Source organism: Natrix helvetica (assembly GCF_964273705.1).
Source record: "Natrix helvetica genome assembly, chromosome: 1".
Taxonomy (NCBI): Eukaryota; Metazoa; Chordata; class Lepidosauria; order Squamata; family Natricidae; genus Natrix; species Natrix helvetica.
In genome coordinates this window covers 298,368,703-298,391,026 of record NC_138548.1, presented here as the reverse complement: position 1 = coordinate 298,391,026, position 22,324 = coordinate 298,368,703, and the positions used below count along the sequence as shown (strand labels likewise).

The 22,324-nt window shown below is 42.8% G+C and overlaps 1 protein-coding gene across 1 annotated transcript in view; it reads right to left on the bottom strand.

Moving 5' to 3' along the window:
• Nucleotides 1-22,324, bottom strand: part of DOCK3 (dedicator of cytokinesis 3) — a 204,828-nt gene that overhangs the window by 144,018 nt on the left and 38,486 nt on the right. The window contains exons 7-10 of the mRNA XM_081936757.1: nucleotides 17,020-17,104; nucleotides 13,149-13,190; nucleotides 11,654-11,808; nucleotides 5,701-5,782 (exon numbers count right to left, since the gene is read on the bottom strand). Coding sequence (XP_081792883.1) covers nucleotides 5,701-5,782; nucleotides 11,654-11,808; nucleotides 13,149-13,190; nucleotides 17,020-17,104 — 364 coding nt within the window. The remainder of the gene's footprint in view (nucleotides 1-5,700; nucleotides 5,783-11,653; nucleotides 11,809-13,148; nucleotides 13,191-17,019; nucleotides 17,105-22,324) is intronic.

Genomic DNA, 22,324 nt, shown 5'->3' with positions numbered 1-22,324 from the left:
GCTCATTTAGACTTCATGAAGAAAACTTTGCAGGATTTGCAAGAAAAAGAGTTAATTTTTTCTGAGCTTCAACAGGTGTATATTATTCTATCATCGCTTGATGAAAGCTACGACTCTTTTGTTTCCTCATTGGAAGTTCTTTCACGAGATGAACTGACATTATCTGAGGTTACCGGGAGATTGCTTGAAGAGTCCAGACGAAGAGAGGATAGAGTTCAGTTCAGAGACAATCAATCACAAGAAGAAACACAGTTTTCAACTGTAAATTTTCTTAAGAAATGTTATTCTTGTGGTGGTAAGGGGCATATTGCTAAGAACTGTAAAAATAGCAAGAAAAGGAGTGTTGCTAATAGTAAAAGAAAAAGCAACAATGTTACTGTAACTGTAGCTAAGGTAGATAAGGCTGTAAACCATAGTTTCTGGGTGGTTGACAGTGGCGCATCCCATTCTATAACTAAGGTTAAAGAAAGGTTTGTTACTATGAAGGCTAGCAAACAGCATATTTCCTTAGCAAATGGTTGGAAAATTAAGGCTTCAGGTGAAGGTACAGCTTATTGTCCATGTATTAATGAAAAATTGGAAATGTTATATGTACCTAAAATGAAATTTAACCTATTATCTGTAAAAGACCTTGTGAAATGTGGGTTTACAGTAACATTTAAGAATGATAGATGCATTATTGAAAAGGAAGGTAATAGTGTTATTGCCAATTTGGAGAATAATTTATTTATTCTACATGAGAACTCTTTAAATATTGCAAGTTCTGAACCTGGTTATAAGAATAAACAGCCCCATGATAACTGTATACATCTACTTCATAGACGTTTAGGCCATGTAAATTTTAAAATGGTACGTCAAACTGTTATTCTATCTAATGGAATCAATTTGAAACCTTGTTCAAAATATCTTAACTGTAATGCCTGTAACCAGGCTAAAAGTAAGGTTACTCCTGCAAACCGGTTTCAAGGATTTAAGACATCTAAACCACTGGATGTAGTGTTTGCAGACCTAATTGGCCCTAAGAAACCTAGCTTAGGAGGTGCCTGCTATATACTCAGCATTATGGACCATTATTCTAGGTATGGTTTCTGTTATGTAATGAAATCAAAGGCAGAAACTTTCCAACATTTTACTAAATGGTTAAAGTTTGTTGAACGTAAGATGGATAAAAAAGTACTTTGCCTAGTCACTGATAATGGGTCTGAATTCACTAATCATAGGTTTACATCAATGTTGGAGAATGCTGGTATAGAACATAGGCGTTCTGCCCCCTACAGGCCAGAACATAATTCATTTATTGAAAGACGTGGTCAATCATTGCAGGCAATGACCAGAACTATGCTAGTTGATTCTGGTTTGTCAGAAAAGCTTTGGGGTGAGGCTATAATGTGTGCAAACCATATTCTGAACATAGTAGTTAACTCAACTACTGGTAAGATTCCTTATACTCTTTGGCATGGTAGGAAGCCTGATTTGAGTTATTTACACACATTTGGTGTCCCTGCTTGGGTGCATATTCCCTCACAGACTAGACGGAAGGATCAAAGCAGAGCTAGGAAGATGGTTTTTGTTGGGTACAATTCCAATCATAGATCGTTTAGGTTCTGGGAACCTGGAACTCGGAGAATTATGCACAGTGCTAGTGCTAAATTTTCAGAACATGTTGGTTGGGAGAAGCTAGAACAAGAGTTTCACAAGGTTTGTGATGATATAGATGTTGATCGTTTGGTTAATCACGATACACCAAATGAGCAGTTAGAGAATCAGGATAGTTCATCTATTACTCTGAAAGGGGAGGAAGATGTAGATGTAGAATCTACTCGTGAGGTGGAACAGGATGATCCTGCAAGTCCTGTATTGCCTAGGAGGTCTACTAGGGACAGGCATCCACCCGACAGATACCAAGCCAGTGTAGTATTGCAAGTTAGCATAGAACCTTCTAGTTTTGCAGAGTTAAGGCTGTATCCTGAAAAGGAAAAGAAATTGTGGAAGACAGCTATGGAGAAGGAGTTGAAATCCTTACAGGAATTGAAAGTTTATGAAGAAGCTAAGCTCCCTTCAGGGGAGAGTGCAATTGGCTGTAGATGGGTGTTTAAAATTAAAAACGATGCTGCTGGCAATGCTATTTATAAGGCTCGTTTAGTTGCTCAAGGGTTTTCCCAAACTGAGAGGGATTACGATGAGGTTTTTGCTCCGAGCTTGAAAGCCTCTACATTGAGGGCAGCATTGGTGTGGGCTGCTAAGTATCGGTGTAATGTTACCCATATTGATGTTGAAACAGCGTATCTGCATGCTCCATTGCAGCATACCATTTATATGAAGATGCCACCAGGTGTGGATTCTAATGGCCAGACTGGTTGTTGGAGACTTAAAAAGAGCCTTTATGGTTTAAAACAGTCCGGTTTTGAGTGGAACAGATGCATAGTAAATGAACTAAAAGCTATGGGATTTATTCCAGGTTTGGCTGATCCTTGTTTATTTAGACGGGTGAAAAATGGTTTGATCTCGTTGTTGCTTTTGTTCACGGACGATATAGCTATTATTACTAGGTCTGAGCAGGAAGCTATTGACATTGTTTCACAATTAGAGAGTAAATTTAAAATCCGGAATTTGGGTGAAATTAAGCATTATCTGGGCTTAGACGTGGTTAGAACCAGTAACGGTTTTAAGCTGTCACAGGCTGGTAAAATTAATCATTTGCTTAAGAAATATAGCATGGAGCTATGTAAGACTGCAAAGACACCAATGGCATTGGAGTTTAAACCTGAGGTTACTGAGGGTACTGGTTTTGATAAGGGAATCTATCAATCTTTGATAGGTAGCCTAATGTACCTAAGTAATTGGTCTAGACCAGATATATCATTTAGTGTGAACCAACTGGCTAGATTCAATGATAGTCCTTCAGAGAGGCATTGGCAAGCAGCAAAGCGTGTGCTGCGTTATTTGAAGAAAACTATCCACTATGCATTGTATTTAGAACCGAATAGGGATTTAGTTTTGACTGTTTATGCTGATGCGAATTTTGCAGCTGCTATAGATAATAGGAAGTCAACTTCCGGCATAGCCTTTATGCTAGGTGGTGTACTGATTGGATGGAAGTCGATACGACAGAAACACATAAGCTTATCCACAATGGAAGCTGAGTTTTCATGTTTGTCGTTGACATGTACTGAGCTGATATATTATAAGCAGTTGCTTATAGATATGGGATTAAGTATGAATGAACCCTTTACTGTGTATGAAGATAATCAGGCAGCAATAAAAATGGCGACTAGTTTAGCTATAAAAACGAGGTCGAAGTATACTGATTTGAGGTATCTTAATGTTCGACAAAGCATTAAGGATGGCCTGATAAAGTTGGAATATTGTTCAACTGAAGACAATTTAGCAGACAACTTCACTAAGGCACAAAGTTCAGTGAAACATACCTCATCATGTGAAGGTTATCATCTTACATTGTGAGTGGATATATTGATCTACCCAAAGGGGAGAATGTTAGGGTGTAACCAACAAGTTGGGTAGACAATATATTGCACAAGGCATGTTATATATCTTTAAGAGAGGAGATCTACTAATTAGTAGATTACAGCATATAAATTGCAGCTGATGTTCTCTCTCTCTCTCTCTTGCCTGATGTATGATAACTGCTGTCTAACTGTTATTACTGTTGCTACTACTTACTGTGTGTAAGTTATTGGACTGTTTTTCTCTGTGTATGACTTTTTGGCTGTGTTTATGGATTTTGCTATATTCTTCACAAAGTAAAGTTTATTTTGTTACTTTACTATCCATTATTCAGTGTGGTTGCTTTATATATCGCACGCTGCGTATACTTTACAGGGTTGCTCTGTTATAACCTCGACCTGGGGTTCATTGCTAGTGCTTAATCGCACTAGTACCACTAACGGGGAGTGATATGTTCCTGGTAGAGGGGATCCTCATCAGGGATAATGCTCCTGCCACAATCAGAATCATCCCCACTTTCAACCAAGGCCTCTGCCCCTAGCCCCTTCAGGCTGCAAGATTGAGGCAGCTGGAGAACATTCCTCCTCCGAATCAGAAGATAGATCAGGAGCTGGGCTGGAGTGGGCAGGACTTTGGGCCAGGAACAGGCGAGGCTCGGTGTGTTTGGTCTTGGCTCTGGCCTTCTTGGCCCGGGGCCGGAGGGCCCCATCATCCTCCTGGGGGGGGGGTTCCACAGCGCCCCCTGTAGCAGGCCTTGGATCGCTGGGGGGGGGGCTGGATGGCATCCCCTGGAGCAGGCCTTCGCTTAGAAGCCAAAGGCCCGGTGGCAGGGGCAGTAGTCACAGGGACTGGAGGTAGCTGAGAGTCAGGATTGGGAGAGGAGGCCATAGCCAGTACTCACAGTTAGTGTCCAAAATGGCCGCCGCACATTTTTCGTGCCCAAACAAAATGGCCGCTGAGGCTAAAGAGCCTATGGGCCGGCGCCACGAGGTAGCCCAGGCCGCGCTAATGGCATGGGTGGGTTAGGCCCTGCGGCAAGGCTGTGGGGCCAAGGGCGAAGCCGCGGAGGACAGCTGGGGTGGAAAGCCGATCTGGAGAAGTGGCGGCAGAAACGGAGCCTCCCAGCGACGAAATAGCTCCACACGGCTTTTTACGTGCTCCCTGCAGCGATCGGAGGCTCCTGGCGGCGGCAGGCAGCGCAGCAGGAGGGCTCCCAGGCGGAGAATCCCTCGTCGGAGAGCCTCTTCTGGCTCTCTTTGAAGGCGCTGCTGCTCAGAGGAGCCTCAAAAGCCCGAAGGCAGAAACAAGGCAGGCCTCGCCGAGGCAAGGCAGTCCTCTCCAGCCCCAGGGGCTGTTGAGAGAGTGCTGAAACCTCAGCAGGAACCCAATGGAGAAGAAGAGTTTAGTAGAATTTAGCAGAGAAGTCCAAATAAGTTCAAATTTGCAATAAATGGAACAAATATTCAAATTTTGTAGAGGAGAAGCGATTAGCACAGCCAGTTCTTAATCGAACTGAGTCTAGAAAGTGGGAGCATGCTCCACAGAGACGATGACATCACTTTGGTAGACTCAGTTCTATTGGTTACTGACTGAGTTAACCCATGCATGACCGCTGTCTCCACCAACGTGGGAGAAAGAACATTATCATTAGTTTTAATATTTTATTAAATACATCTATTTTTTTCCAGAACATCTAAAAGTATAGCCCCTATACTCACTCATCTGCTTTCAACCTACATATTTTCATATACTTTGAACATATTGCTTATTTATTATTTATCAAATTTATATGCTACCCATCTTACTTTACAAAGCCAACATTGCAAAGCAATGCTATTATTTGGATATATAACTAGAAGACAGTGTAAAAGCTAAATCATAAAACTCATAATCACAAATATTTTAGAAAGGAAGTCTGGACTTCCAGGGAAGAAATGGCAAACGGAAGATTGTGCTGCTTAAAGTGAAGCCAATGACTGAGACAGAATGAAGACTCTAATGAGGTCTCCAGACAAGAGGACCTGAGATCGTTTATGAATACTTCACACAGTTGCTCCTCACTATATCACAAAACATCAGCTGGCATTTTAAAGGATGGTGGCTCATATTTCATTTAAGTATTTAAAATAATAATGTTCTACAAAATTTGTGGTATTATAAATTTAGAAATATTAATCACTCATAAATGACCAAACTGTGTCAGAAACAGAATACAGAATATAAAGCACTACTTACTGTAAAAAGTGTACACATCCGATCAATCTTCTCTGGATTTTTGGCCCCACCATTCTTGTTCAACCTTACCAGAAATCTTTCACTGAAAGGGAACAAAGATTTGTCTATAATTAATATTTTAGAATATCCTATTCTAGTCAGAATTATTAAATTTTATTTAATAAGTTATTAAACAAATTAATTGATTTAATAAATTAATCATTTACTGAGAGACCATATATATCATCTCATTTTGAAATCCTATTAGTTATCAAGACTTTCAGAATAACACTTTTATATACCTTCTGAACTTGCATTAATTAATGCCTTTTTGCAACTAATAAAATTCTGTGAATAATTTGAAAAATACTGGACATGGATTATTTTCATCACATAAGTATTTTAATATTGGTGGAAGAGGAAATAATTTCTTAGGGGGATGGGGCAATTTATACAGGACAGAAGGCTCAGACTCTTGTTAATGATAAGCTACCCAAGTCCTGTGAGATAGAGAATGTAACATGAAAAGGTTGTTCTGTCACCATTGTTGTTTATAAAATTTTACTGATGAGATTGGTGTTCTCCTAGTAGGTGGAGACATCATCCAGGCATGGGTTTGACTGTCAGGATCCAATCGGACTGGGTCAACAAGCTTTAAAGACACGCCCACGAGGCTCATCTAAGGCCAAACATTGCACTGTTCCGATCTCTGCCCCATTAGTTTCTCCTCAAGTAATGGTGAATCCTCCTGAGGATCTCTCTACTGACACTGATGGGGATAACTCCACTCCTGCTTCCCCCCCCCTTTTTTTTTATAAACAAAGTTTTATTGGGTTTTTTTTTAATTTACAAGGGAAAAGGTAGTGGAAAAGGTATACAAATTTTGGCAGTTGCAAAGTGTGGTGGGCGCCCCCTCCCTCCAATCTCATAGTATACATCTAAGTAAAAATCATTAATACATAGTCATATATAGTCAGCATGTTAATTCCATTGGTACTTTCAATCAGTTTGATACATAGTAGTATATAGTCCACATGTTAATTCCATTGGTACTTTCGATCAGTTTATGTCAAAAAGATTTTCTTATTCATTTTTGTGATCTGAGCTTTCTTGGTATTGCCCCATCTCCCCCCGCCGACAGAGCTCCGGCCCCTCCCGTGTCCTGCATATCTGTTGTAGGATCTTCTGTCTTTTCTAGGTGTGTTTTGTTTTTTTCCATAAAGGCCTGTGCCTCTATGGGTGTATTGATTCTAATTCTTGTCTCCTCCCAGAATATTAACATACCTTCAGGCATCAACCATCTGAACCACACCCCCTTCTGGTATAATTTATTCGCTAATTGTGAATAACTTTTCCTTTTTTCCCTAACTTTCTTGGGGATCTGCTTCAGGATGGTTCTTTCCCTATCTTGGTATGTCAAGGCTTGCCCCCTTTGTGCACCCAGAATTTCGTCTCTTGTGCTTTTTCTAAGGAATTTAATATGTACCTCCCTGGGTACGTTGTGTGTTCTAGCATAGGCTGAGTTCACTCTATAAACCAGATCTATCTCCCATTCCATCTGTTGTTTTTCTTTATGGATATATTCAGCCAAAATATTTGTCATGATGTCCCTTATGTTTTCATCATCTGCTTCCATCACGTTTTGAAATCTAAGGTAAAAGGACATTCTCTCAAACTCTGTTTTCATCTGTTGGGTATCAAGTTCTTTGTTTCCCTTCTGCACCACCTCCACCCCCTCCCTCATCTCAGCCGCCCCACCCTCCAGAAGGTCCAGTCTCTGTGAGTTCTTATAAATTTGGGCCTGATTCTCTTTACTTTCTTCTTTCATCTCCTTTAGTTGTTTCTTGATTTCCTCTTGTCCCTGTAAAAGTTGCTGAAGCATTTGTTGGAAGTCCATCTCTGCACTTTTAGGTTGCATCAGATCTGTTATCTTTGATTGTGTAGCAGGGCTGGAAGTTGCTGATGTCGGGGCAGAGGTAGCAAAGCCAGGCTTTCCAAGAGGTGGTCTTTTAGGAGGCATTGTTTATAGAGTAAAGAGTTCAGTCAGTGTAGATAATGGACAGTCAGAGCGGCAGAGCAGCCAGAAGAGTCCAGGAGGCAGAAGTTCCAGGGAGAAGAGAGTTTCTCTAATCACCCTGGCAGTAGAGCAAAGTTTTTCACTCCAGGGAGTTCAAAGAGTAGCAATCCACAAGAGATTTATCTGAGTAGCACGGAGACAAATACCGGAAGCCTGAATTTTTAAGGGTGGAGTCAGGTTTCACAGTTCATGAAGACAACGGAAGTGTGCCATCTTGCCCTGCCAGCTTCGGGTTTGGAGGCATAACAAAGTTTTCAAAGTTCCCAAAGTTTTCAGATCATCAGTATATTATGGGGTTAAGTTCAAAGAAAATCACTTTAAGAAAGGGTGTGGCATCATTGGTTGGCTCTCCCCCCTCCTCCTTCCCCTGGGGCTGAGAGCAAAATTGTTCCAAGCCGCCTGTCCGAGGGGGGGGGGGAAATCCCCCTCCCTCCAGCCGCGCCTCTCAAGTCAGCCGAAAGAAAAGGTTTTAAACTGCTGGCAAATTCTTCAAGTCAGTGAAGGGAGTGGAGGGGGGTCTGCGCCTCACCGCACCGCAGCTGCTTCCTTCTGCTTGCTCATTCTCCGCACCGCCTCTCAGCGAAGACGCCCACGCGTCCTCCGATCTGCTCCCCGGTGCCTTGGGCGATCCTGCTTCCCCCTTGAATCCTGAGGATGGGATTGGGTTTCAAGAGGAGTATGATTCCGAAGGGGATGGCAGTGTCACCCCGGACATAGACATGGGTTCCCCTTTCCCCAGAGCAATTACTGTTAATGTCCAGGTCCCTGCACCAAGCAAATAGACATGTCCAGATCACTCTAGAAGAACACGGCTTCCTGGTCAACTTGAAAAAAAAGCCATCTGCAGCCCACGACTCATCTCACGCACCTAGGGGCAGTGAGAGACACCTCTCTGGAACAGGTCTTCTTATTGCCAGAACGGCAGGTGAGCATTTGCGATCTAGTCTCATCCTTCAGAGGCCATCCGAAGATTCCTCTCATCCACCTGTCACAACTTCTGGGGAAAATGGTGTGCATCTTTAACATCGTTCCATGGGCCCGATTCCACAGTTGCCAGCTCCACTTTCTGCTACCATATCAGAAGGCAGACTGCAGTTGCTCGATACACAAGGTTCATCTCACCTCAGAGGTAAGCTGGTCCCTTTGCTGGTGGCTCTCCCCTGCCTTGGAACAGGGCTCTCTGTTTCGCGACCACTCACGCATCACTCTAACTAGGGATGAGAGTCTGCAAGGCTGGGGGTCCACATTCTGTCGCACACAGCCCAGGGCCTTTGGTCACGCTCTGACCAGAAAAATAGTATCAACTGGTTGGAGCTAAAAGCTGTTTTTCTGGTTCTTCTTCAATTCGAACACCTGGTGACCAATGCGCACGTGCTCATCCTTACAGACAATACCACTGCCAAAATGTACATAAACCGGCGAGGGGGACGAGATCCTAACGTCTAATGACCGTGTCTTTCCAACTGGGGTCCTAGGCGGAGACCCACCTATTATCTATCCGGGCTGAGCATATCTCGGGGGTCCAGAACACTCAAGCAGATGACCTCAGCCGCATGCACATCGACCTGGCAGAGTGAAGCATGCATCGGCAAATCTTTCAACAACTGACAGTCAGGTACGGCCTTCCGGTTCTCGACCTCTTTGCTTCCCAGGACAACAATCAACTACCAAGGTATTTTGCACAATATGTGACTCCAGGGGCGGAGGGCGTCGACGCTCTGAGGTGCGAGTGGCCTCCAGCCCTTCTGTATGCGTTTCCCCAGCCCCTCTCCTACAGCGGGTAATAGGGAAAATGCTGGTGGAGGAGGCGGAACTGATCCTGATCGCTCCTCCCTGGCCCCGCAGACCTTGGTTTGCCTATCTGCTGAACCTTTCAGTAGCTCCTCCATGGCAACTTCCCTAGTTTCCCTCTCTGCTCCTTCAAGGGTCGTTCCAACATCCTGACCTTCCTTGGTTACGACTAACTGCCTGGAGATTGAGCGGGACTACCAATCTCTAAGGACTACCAATCTATCCACTGAAGTTATTCACACAATTCAAGCCTCCAGGTGCTCTTCTACTAACTGCATTTATGATGCTACTTGGACGCAGTTCTCTGTCTGGTGCCTTAGGAAAGACATTGTTCCTTTACAGGCCTCTATCCCTAACATTCTCCAGTTCCTGCAACGAGGACTAGATATAGGACTCTCACCAAACACTCTCCGTCGCCAGGTTGCGTCCCCGTCCTCTGTTTTGTCGCTTGGTTCCACTCAGCCACTTTCTTATGACCCGCTTATCCGTCACTTTTTGAGAGGTGCCACAAACATCAAACCACCGACAATATATAGGTTCCCAACTTGGGATGTCTCCGAAGTCCTGGACTCTTTAACTCAGACTCCCTTTGAGCCTTTACATTCTGTATCCTTATATGACTTAACCTTAAAAGTGTTTTTTCTTGTAGCCATAACTTCGGCGAGGCGAATTTCCGAGTTGGCGGCATTGTCAATCAGACAAGATTTATGCACCTTTCATCCAGATAAGGTCGTTCTTCGCCTTGATCCAGCTTTTGTACCTAAGGTAAATTCTGTATTCCACAGAGCCCAGGAACTAGTGCTTCTCGACTTTTGTCCTCACCCATCTCATCGACTGGAAAGTAAGTAGCATTATCTTGATGTGCGACATGCGCTACGCATTTATATTAACGAACTGCCGATTTCAGATGCTCTGAGGCTCTTTTTGTAAAGTTTCTGCCGGGAGGTAAGAAGGGCTCCAAGGCCTCTTCTTCTGACATTAGTCGTTGGGTACGAGCTGCTATTTCTAGAGCCTACTCTGCACTTTCTCTGCCTGTTCCGCCTCATATCACTGCGCACTCCACCTGCAGCGTGGCCACCTCGGCTGCCTGGTCATCTCAAGCTTCATTAGAGAAAATTTGCCAGGCAGCCACGTGGCCTACTATCTCTCTGTTCATCCGCCACTACAGGCTCGACAGATATGCCTCAGCTGACGCTTTGTTTGGACGGCGCATGTTGCAAGTGGTTTCTACTTAGGATTATTAACGTCTATTCAGGACCCTCCTGATGGGACAGATTGGGCTTTGGTATGTCCCATGCCTGGATGATGTCTCCACCTACTAGGAGAATGGGCGTTGGTTACTTACCTGATACGCCCTTTCTTGGGACAGTGGAGACATCATCCAGCCCCACTCTTTATTTATGCCTTTGTCCTTGTTTTGTCTATTCTTGCCTTGAGGAGAGATAATATCTATCGTCTGAGATTGTTTACACAGCAGTCTACAAGTTACGCCTTCGTCTAAGCTGGGAGGAGGCGCCTCGTGGGTGTGTCTTCAAAGCTTGTAGATCCAGTCCGATTGGATCCTGACAGAGTCAAACCCATGCCTGGATGATGTCTCCACCGTCCCGAGAAAGGGCGTATCAGGTAAGTAACCAACACTCAATCTAGCTATAGTTTTAGGTCTGTTTTTTATTATATTTGAAACAGAAACTGTTTATTTTGTTTACTTTTTTACTTCAGTAGAAGTATTACTCATGACATCATATTTCATAATGACATATTTCAAAATTATGCTGGTATTTCATAAACTTTATTAATTAATTAATAAATATTACATAAATGGGGATTTTAAATGAAAGTATCAATACTGAACCATGGTGGCACAGTGGTTAGAATGCAGTATTGCAGGCTAATTCCGCAGACTGCCAGCAGTTCAATCCTGATTGGCTCAAGTTGACTCAGCCTTTCATCCGAGGTCGGTAAAATGAGGACCCAGATTGTTGGGGGCAATATGCCTACTCTGTAAGCCATTTAGAAGGGGCTGTAAAGCACTATTAAACAGTATATAAGGGTTATTCCTATTGCTGATTTATATATTCTGAAAAAGTAAATGTTGTCTTGATTTACCTAATCTGCTTCCCTTCTCGAACATCATATAAAAAAAAGAACACATCTGCATCCTCTCCAATGGTATTATATGTGAAACTCTTTAAACTGAGAAAGAAATGGTGAGGTACTGGCAGACGGCATGCTTCTCCATGGCGTGGCCTCATCGTATCCGCCTAATTTGAAAAAAAATGAAATAAAACTACATTACAGTATTTATCATCAAAGTAAATTACATAAAATTCAGTATTCTGTATTTGCTCTTCATTAAATTTCACACTACATGTAAGATTCTGTAAACGTGAGCAAACTGCTGAATAAAGCAATTTTCTTTGGTCGATATTTACAGCCCAGCACTATCTTAACCATTTCTGAACTGGAAAATAAATTGAAAAGAAAATGAAGTAGTACCCATGTTGATGAGAATAGATAAGTTGTTTAAACATGAAGAGCAATGATCGGCTATAGAAGAAATGAAAAGTCAGGAAAACTTTCTTTCTGATATTTAGCTATATATAGTTGCAAGTAACCTATACATAATGATGAAATGTTTATATCTATCCAGCTGACATCTAGAAAGTATTATGACCAGACAGAGACAATGGGTACTATTTTCCTTCCGTCAAACTTGTTTTTCATCTCATTGATCAAAGACTTATAGGCTCCATTCTTGATGATAACAGTGATGTTATTTTGTCTCCGATTAAGTAGACAGTTATCAAATTTAAATACTGGTACACAGTGGAAAAGGGATGTGGCGGCTCAATGGCTAAGATGCTGAGCTTGCTGATCAGAAGGTCGGCAGTTCAGCAGTTCGAATCCCTAGCACTGCTTAATGGGGTGAGCTCATTACTTGTCCCAGCTTCTGCCAACCTAGCCGTTCAAAAGCACGCAAAAAACACAAGTAGAAAAATAGGGACCACTTTGGTGGGAAGGTAACAGCACTCCATGCCCCTTTGGCATTTAGTCATGCCGGCCAAATGACCACAGAGACCTCTTCAGACAGCACTGAGCACCGCCCCTAGAGCCGGAAATGACTAGCACACATGTGCGGGGGAACCTTTACCTTTACACAAATGGGAAGGTAGGATATGATTTAAAAATTGAGAAAGCTCATTGAAGTCATTACTAATACAGTCTTTCTTTTGAAGTTATTTCAGCAGCAACACAGAGGCTGCCACTAATGTTTCATACCCTTTTCATATCTTGAAATTCGGCTGTATTGTGCTAAACACATTTTATGTAGTGCAAATGTAACAGCAAGGGAAAATACACACAACCCAAACATTTCATGGACACAGATATGTGTACAGTATCAGTATCACATCCTAATTGTCTCACTATACAATTTTCAAACTAATGCAAGCAGTTCTAAACAAAGATCAAGAAGAAGGTTGCTGCAAAAGAAAATAAATTAGTATTTGTATACTAGCACTGTCAAGCAAAACCTTCTAATACCATTAAATGTATTCATGTGATATTTAGAAAATGATGATGCTTTTATAACTCAACTTACCTGTGATATGCTTTGTTGCACACTGTGCCTACTGGATAAATGCTGTAAAGATGACAGGGAAAATGTTATTTTTCTCAATACATTGCTTTGGTTCTTTACTTAATTAAGCATAATTATTTTTACTCTTTAATATGTAATTACTTTGTTTAAAAAGATTCAATCAGTTAGCTATAATGGTTAAACCTTTCTGTTACCCAAAAATATGTGGATTGGAGATGGTGGTGGAATTGGGTAATGACACACAACCGATTACCCAATCACAACAGAAACTTTTAAGTTGACTTAAAGTGTTTATCTACATTGGGCAAAAAGGACTTTCTGATAAGCAGCTTTGGGTATAGGTAGTCTTCCTCTTTCGGCCATTTATTTAATGACTGCTCAAAGTCATGTAAGCCACACACTGCAGCAAGATGGGAGGCAAAGAAATATAATAAATAAAACAAAGTAAATAAACACATTTGCAGCCTTCCCAGGGGGCTTCTGACAAGTCAATGTAGGAGTCTGGATTTGCTTAATGAGTGTGATCATTTGCTTAATGGGTGAGACAAAAAAATATGGTAAAATCAGGTACAACTCATTTAATAACCACATCACTTAGCAATGGAAGTTCTGGTGTCAATTGTGGCCATAAGTTGAGGACTATCTGTAATGAAGGAAAAAAATTAGGAAGCACTGGGTTAAAGTAACAGGCTAGAGACTGGGAGATCTAATCCTGCCTAAGGCATATAGCCAGCTGGATCACTCTCTCCCAGCCCTAAGATGTAGGCATTGGCAAACCACCTCCAAAATCTTACCAAGAACATTGTAGGGGCTTGTCAAGGCAGTTTCCAGGAGACAACATTAACTCAAAGGCAAACTTTTCCATTCAAATCAAACTAAAGAATTGGGAATTGTAGTACCAATTTATCTGCAACTACAGTCCCATGAGGTCAATTGGATATTTTTCACAGTAGATTTCTCAACTAAAACAAACCTTGTAATTTTCAGTGTTATTTAAAATTCTTTCTTTAACTAGCAATCATACTGTTATATCAAGTAAATACATATTATGGGTTGGTCGCAGTCAGATGTTACAGGATGTAAGCTATTCCAAATAAAGTGGCCATTTGCAATTGACTGATGAGATTTTGTTAATGCCGATGGTGTTCAAGTGATGCTCCTGATGTTTTAAGATTGCACCCAGGGCTATTATTATTGCTACTATTTTTGTTTTATTTTGCTATGGTCATTTGACTTGTATTTGCTAAGTCTGCGTGTTTTGTGATTCTCTCCATTTGTTTCTCTTCTGTTCTGCTGACTCCAGGTACTGTCCAGACTTTTTGTTTTTCTCATCAACAATTGTTATATCAGGGGAGTTATGTGGCAGGTGCTTGTTTATTTGAATCTGAAATCCCGGTTTTCATTTTCTATTACTTTGTCATTTTCTACTTTGCCTATTTCCACCGGTTCTTGCTCACAAGTAAATGAAATTTCTTGCATTAATGTTGCTACTTTGTCATACGATTGTTTGTAGTCATTCTTGCAGCAGATAACTAGGTAAATTCACTGTTTCTTCAGCTTCTTTGCAGATAGCAGTTGCTGTCTGTTGCTGTCCTCTCAATTCGGGCTTTTTATGCATTTGTTCTTAATTCTTGGTCCTATGTAGCCAAAATTAGACCCTGTCTCTCTTTCTTCAACTTTCTTAATCTTAGCCATTAGAAGGTCCTATACTATACTGTTTTCCCTGCTATTTTTTTATCTGCTGGTCATGTAATACTTTGCTTTGACATGTTTCTTTTCTATTCTTTATTTGGTTTTTCTTGTAGGTTTCAGTATTCAACAAGCCTTCATGGCATACTAGCTTGAGTGCATAATTGGCAAGTTTACAGTTAATCTAAGTCCATCTAAGATTGCTGGAAATTTAATAATTCAAGTTCTAACAAAGGATCTAAATATTATTAAGCTAGCATCTAAAAATATAGGCAGTTTCTAACTGGTTTTTTTTTTTTTTTGGTAGGGTGCTCAGGTTGGATCAATTCAATATTTCCAGATATCGAGGGAGATTTTTAAGTAATGCTCCACAGGCTCCAATCACAATTGATATAACAATGGGTTTCTTTTTTCATTAGTGATCAACTTCGATTTCCAAGTCCCAATATTTTGTATTTTTTTCAATTTTTTTTCAATTCTAGCCTCACCCAGTATAACAATATCAATGAAAAATATTTTCTTCTTTTCAAAAACTGTTATGTCAGGCATGCTATGAATAAAACGCCTGCTTGTTTGGATCTTAAAGTCCTATAAGATCTTAATGCATTCATTTTCCAAAACTTTTCTCAATTTCATGATCCCAGCAGCTTTTACTACATTCAGTCCAAACCTTTAGCAGTTTACAATGAATAATTCTGGAAACTCAGTCATGATGCTGTTTGTAGTCAGTTTGTGAAATTCTGCTGCAGCTACTGATCAAATGGTCAATTGTTTCACCTTTTTCACTACAAAGGCAACATTTGTTGTAGTTTGTTCCATGACAATTTTTTTTCTTCCTACAATTAGTTGCCCAAAATTGTATTTATCCTTTATTTTTAAAATAACTCAATGCAGCAAATATACTTGAGCTGCTAAAATAAAGCCTCAGTTTCTTTAACACTTCTGATCTTAATTTACTCCACGTGGGATTTTTATATTTCTTTTCTATATTCTTCAAGTACTGATCATACATTGGCTTGTTCTTCCAATTAACAAATTGGTTTTCAATTATTTATTGTCTACATTCAGCCTTCACTTTTGTTGTTTTCAAGAGCTTTTCATGACTGATTCCTTGATCAAGGTTCTTTTCTTAATGTAGTTCTTCCGGCAATGTAGTCGTCTTCTGCCCATAGCAAATACAACCAATATCACTTTTGGGTGCAAATCATTTTTGGATCCACTGTCATTAGTTTTCTTATCTTCCAATCCAAATTCTCAAATTCCATATGAGTCCAGTCAACTATTGCTGCTACATATTGAACAATAGGGAGTGCACAGATATTAACTACTTTAATGATGTTTCCACATTTAGCATTGGTTTTAAACAATTCTGAACTCATTTGGTATTTGGTAGAAATGTTTTGACTTGATTCTGTAATGAATTGGAAGCTTCCAAACTCCAAATTATTTCTAGTCTCCTACTGGTGAGATTGCCTTATGAAATCTTTAATATTAAGCTGTATTATATCACATTAAACACTTCTGCCTGCCCTTATTATGGTTACACGTGTCAATGCAAAATTTCATTCCAATATATTTACTGAATTATGTTGTGCTTGTTAATAAGGAATCTAGTACAGCCTTTATTTTTTGAAGTAACTTTAAATAATTCATATAAAGTAAATGCAAACATTTTATTTGTTTTATGCCAATTTATATGCATGGTTGGTCTTGTTCGGAATTGTTGGTAGTGGTGCCACTCATAGTATAAAGCAGTGTTTCTCAACTTTAGCAATTTAAACAGGCGTGAACTTCAACCGCCAGAATTTCCCAACCAGCATTCTGGGAAAGAGTAAAGGTGATAATGAGTCACCTTGAAAATTAAAATATGTAATTATTTATTATTGTTTAATCCTCATCATTATAGTTTAAACTAATGCATTTGTTGCAAGTTCTTTTGAATATGATAGAGAAAAATCTGAAATAGGATGTTATCTATTCCTACAGTTATTTTATCCTCACAACAATCATTTAATTTAAGTTAGTCAAAGAGACTGATTGGCCAAAATCACCCACTTGCATGTGGATTTGAATCTGAATCTTTCCGGTCCTAAACATACCATATTAGTCATAGTTACATAAATAATTTTTGATTATACAAAATGTTCTTCCATAAACCCTTCGTCCCCATGAACAGACTTACCATTTTGTATAGATCAGACACACTGATCTGATCAGAATCGACAATCTCAAACTCCTTCCGTGGGACAAGATCCAAGCCCAAATGTCTATGAAAAAACAAACCAACAAACCCAGAATCAATTTTTAAAAATATCTCCAAGATGCATATTAGATCCTTTCAGATTTGAGGATTCAGATTTGAGAACAGCTTTCATAGTAAATGATAAAAAATGTCCTATTCTTTGCATAAAATACTGTGCATTTTAATAAACGAGGTCAATTGCTCTATTTCATAATTAACACAATAATGAGGAAATGCCGTGGCCAGAGAGAGACGACTTCTGGTTCCTGAAGGCAACAGACGTGTTGTCTGCCACTCGTCTCCTCGTCTGGCTCCGTAAGGAGCACAGGGGGCCTTGGAGGACCTGTGGAATCGATGCAGAAAGAGGATCAATATGTCCAATGCAGCACCCCCTACAAAAAGCAGTGCAGGTGACATTATATATTCAGATAGTGGACAGTCTTCTGGCTGCCTGGATAGTTTGAATGACCTTCCTGGAGCACTTATCTCACTTTTAGATGTCCCTTTCAAGTGCCAGACGGCTACCTAGAGCCAATGAGGCTCCAGATGGAGCAGTGCCCCCTGGCTGAGGGATATCTTGTCATCTAGAATTCTCCAGGGCCGGGAGACTGAGAGGTTGACCAGGTCGGCGTACTAGGGGTATCTGGGACAGTGGGGAGTGACTAGAAGGATCTCCACTCTCTCAAGCACCATCTGGATGATCCTCAGGATAAGGGGAAGGGAAGGGAAGGTGTACAACAGCCCCGGAGGTTAATGGCTGTGGAGAACATTGACTCCCTCTGCCCCCAGCACGGGAAACTTGGCGAAAAACCTCAGGAGATGAGTGTTTGTCGGATGAGCGAATGAGTCCACTTTCAGTTTTCCAAATCTGCGGGACAGTTCCTGGAACAGTTCCGGATGAAGGTGCCACTCTGCATGGTCCACAGTGCCTCTGCTCAACCAATCCGCTGCAAATTCGCGATCCCGGAGATATGCTCTGTCCTGACAGAAAGGGTGTGTGTCTCTGCCCATAGACCCAGGCTCTCCACCTCAAGCATGAGGGACTTGGGAGTGGGTGCCCCCCTAGCAGTTGATATGGGCATTGTGGCCACATTGTCGGTGAGGATCAGGACGTGGTGCCCTGTTATGAGGTTCTGGAAATGCTAAAGCGCTAAGTGGGAGACCCGGAGATGTTATGTTGTTCAATAGCTCCTGTGCGCTCCATTGTTCCTGAGCCACCTGAGTCTGGGTATGGACACGCCACCCGAAGAGACCGGCATTGGATGTTACTGTGATACAGTCCGGTTTCCTGAACAGGCACCCATTTTGCAGAGTGGAAGATATCTACCAGTTCAGTGAGCGGAGCACCTTTGGTGGCATCCGGACCCTGGTGTTGGAGCTGCTGCTGCTGGCCCGCTGGTACGGGAGCAGAAACCATTGCAAGGTCCACGTATGTAGCCGTGCCCAGGGAATGAAGTCTATGCAGGAAATCATTTCCCCCAAGAGCTGGGAAAGGACCGCCAAATATACTGACCTCTGTGTTTGTAGTTGACCGGATGCTGGAGCGCTGCTCCTGGGAAAGGTAGACCTTGCAGTTCTGTGCATATATGGTAGCACCTTTCACTTGTCCCTATTCCCAACCAGGATGGGGTCTAAAGCCTCTCCAAATAGATTGCCTCCCTTAAAGGGTGCTGAGGCCAGGTGTCATTTGGAGCGCATATCAGCCTGCCAGTGGCGGAGCCAAAGGAGGCGTTGGGAAGTCACATTAGACGCCATAGCCCTAGACGCAAACTTGGCTGTATTAAGAGTTGCATCAGAAGAAAATTCCACGATTGCCACCAACTTGTTTATGTCTTTTGTGCAGGCATAGACCCTCAGGAGAGAGTCTGGCCTGCAACTGGTGAAGCCAGACCAAGGAAGTCCTATTGAAAAAGGACGCAGCAGTAGCTGCTCGAAACTCCTAGGCGGCCACCTGATGCGGCTTGTGGAGGGTCATCTCTGCTTTGCGGTCTTCTGCCCTCAAGCCCTCCAATACATCTGAGGGCACAATGGCAGATGAAGCCAGGGGATCCACCAGGGGAGCTACAGTTGGGATCTGCAGGAGTCCTTCCAGGTCCAGACAGGAACCATAGAGCTTTTGGTCATTATTACTAGGGGGGAATGGCCCCAGATTGGCTCCACTGCCTCTGGATGACATCCTCGAACAGCTTCGGGGATGATATGACCTCCTATTCGGGGACTGTTTCGGAAAACAGTCGTTCCTTTGGATCCAGGCCCAATGAAGCCTCAGCTGGAGCATCTGTCTCTCCCATATTGGCCGTGGTTTTGGCCTTGTATAAGAGAGACTTAAACAAGGTAGGCCAGAAGAGCCAGAGAAGGCGGTTCTGTCAGGACCTCCAACAATTCCTGTTCACTTAGATCCGGGATGGCGAACCTATGGCATGTGTGCCACAGGTGGCACACGGAGCCATTCGTCAGGGCACGCAAGGCGTTGCCCTGTCAGCTGGCCAGCGCACATACGCGCTGGCCAGCTGATGTCAGGCTTTTTTTTGAGGCCATTTTTTGCCCTCCCCAAGCTTCAGAGACTTTATAGGAATCTGGGGAGGGCGAAAACAGCCTCCCCTGCTCCCCCGGAGGCCTTCCGGAGGCGTCGGGAACTTCCCTGAAGCCTCCGGAGCGCAAAAATCCAGCCCTACGGGCAAACCGAAACTTCGGAAACGGACTTCCGGTTTGCTTGTAGGGCCAGTTTAAGCCCTCTGAAGACTTCAGGAGCCTTCCGGATGCTTCACTGAAGGCTCCAGAGGACAAAAAACGACCCTACGAGCAAACCGGAAGTCACTTCCCAGACTTCCGGTTTGCTTGTAGGGCTGGTTTAAGCCCTCCAGAGCCTTTAGGGGCCTTCCGGAGGCTTCCCTGAAGGCTCCAGAGGACGAAAAACAACCCTACAAGCAAACCAGAAGTAAGTTCCCAAACTTCCGGTTTGCCCATAGGACTGTTTTTTTGCACTCCAGAGGCTTGAGGGAAGCACCTGAAGCCTCCTGGGGGCCTCCAGGGAAGAAAGGGGAGGCTGTTTTTGCCCTCCCCAGGCTCCTATAAAGCTTCTTGAGCCTGGGGAGGGCGAAAAAAGCATGCAAAAAATGGGGCAAAGTACCAGTCATGTGCACATGTGCGCTGAGTGTCACATATTGCATTATGGGTGCAGCACACCTGCGCATGACCCTCCCTGCGCTCTCCCCGCTTTTGGCACACGAGCCAAAAAAGGTTTGCCATCGCTGACCTAGATCCTCTTCTCCCACGAGCAAGTCCTCACTGTGCAGGGAGGGTAGTGGAGAAGGAAGGTCCTGTAGGGGCACTGTAAAGGTCCTGGCCATGGCCTGTGGAAGGGAAGATTGACCCCTTTGTTGAATTCTGACTATGCCCTGGGATATGGCTGCAGAAATTAAGTCATGAATCTCCCAGAGGAGACTCATAGCTTGGCCTTCCTCTGAGGGGAGCTCTGCTGCAGTAGGCATAAATGTTGCCTCTGGCACTGAGTGCCTGACCACAGGGGCGGGCTCTAGGCCTACAGCTGTTAGGCAAGATGGAGGGGTAGGGTCAGGACCAACATCAGCTGCTGAGAGGCCCTGCAGTTGGGAGTTATCAAGAGATCAGGTCTGGGTCGCCTCCAGCGCAGTAGGAGAATCAGGTTATAAATGAGGAGAGAGTTTCCAACACCAATGGGGTGGGGGTCTGTTGGCCTCTGCCCTGCTAGTGGTCTTGGAGAATTGTTTCTCCAATACCCCATCTCCTCTTAGTGTCCCTTTTGGCTCCGTTCATTGAGCCACTGAGCTACTGGTCCTGGATCTGCTAGATGCTCCCCTTGTGGTGGGTCTGCCTACCCTGGCACCAGATGCCTCTGCAGATGGTGGTCACCTGGGGGAGAGCTCTGCCCCAATACTGCTGCTTGAGATGGAGTTATCCACCATGCTATAGCCCTACTGCCTATTGGGACACCCTAGCTGGACTGAAATCCTGAATAGCAGGCCTGAGAGGGAGTAGTAGATGGAACAGGCCTCTGAGCCTCAGAAGGCCTGTACACTCACTGCGATGGCGCCTGTTGCCGAAAAGGGCACAAAATAGCCAGGCGCGTTCAGGCAGGCCTCAGAGTAAATTGAGGTCCCCAAAGAAGATGAAGCCACAACAGGAACTCTGAACCATGATGCTCGCTAGGGAGAATTTGACAAAGGTTCAAAGGGTCAGAGCACTGCGAACACTCCAGCAACGACGTCCGAAGCCTCAGACCTCGCGGCGATCAATGCAAGCTCCAAAATGGTGCGAGAGCGGTGAACCCGCTCTCATGGCGCCAAAAATCAAGCCACAGACTTCAAAGACTAGCTTGAGTGATCAGGCAATATCTCCAGGCTGCCAGGCTCCCTGGAAACTAAAGAGGTGGAGAAAGTTTGAAATCAGTAGTGGCGGTTCTAGCCGGCAGGTCGGGGGAAAACCAGCACACTCACCGGCAGCCAAAAAACACTCGGGAGAGCCCTGCATCAAAAATATTCTCCAATTTTCCTGCTCAACTGAAATAAGAAAAATCGCTGTAATTTCTAGGAGAATCCAAGCTCATGAGAAAACTTTTGCTTAGGCTGAGCTGGAGAAAAATTGATCACGTCTCTCTAAGCTAGACTGAGTTGAAGAAACTGAGCTCCATCAAGCAGAGGAGGCATGGTCAAGACTTTTTCTAACTCAGTCTGTGGCAAACATGCAAAAGTTAACTCATGCTTGGATTCTCCAAGCAGCCCACAGGAGAATTTGAACATTTCCATCAAATATTAAATAAACTATATGGCACAATGAGGTATACAGATCTGAAACTTAATATATTAAAGGCCAAGGTTTGTACTACGAGGAAAGTGGAGGAAACAATTGTAAGTTATACTGTATATAAATAGGGACAAATCAGGACAAATGAATTTGTGTTATCTTGTAGAAAGCCCACCAAATATGGTAAAAGTGATGGAGTAATAGATACAAGTGCTGACAGAAACGTGAGGCCTATTGTAAGGAACAAGTATTTACTGAAAGAAGTGAAAGTGATTGATTATAAGAGTGTGCTTTTCTGCAAATAGGATTAAGATATGGCAGGAGAAACATAGAAGAAAATTGAATGTAGTAGAAATAGATTATTTAAAAAGTATGTATGGTAAAACAAGAGATGGGGCAAGAATGAGTGTATGCTGAATGATCATAACTAAAATGAGTGACAAATATGAAAGAAGTGTAGGTA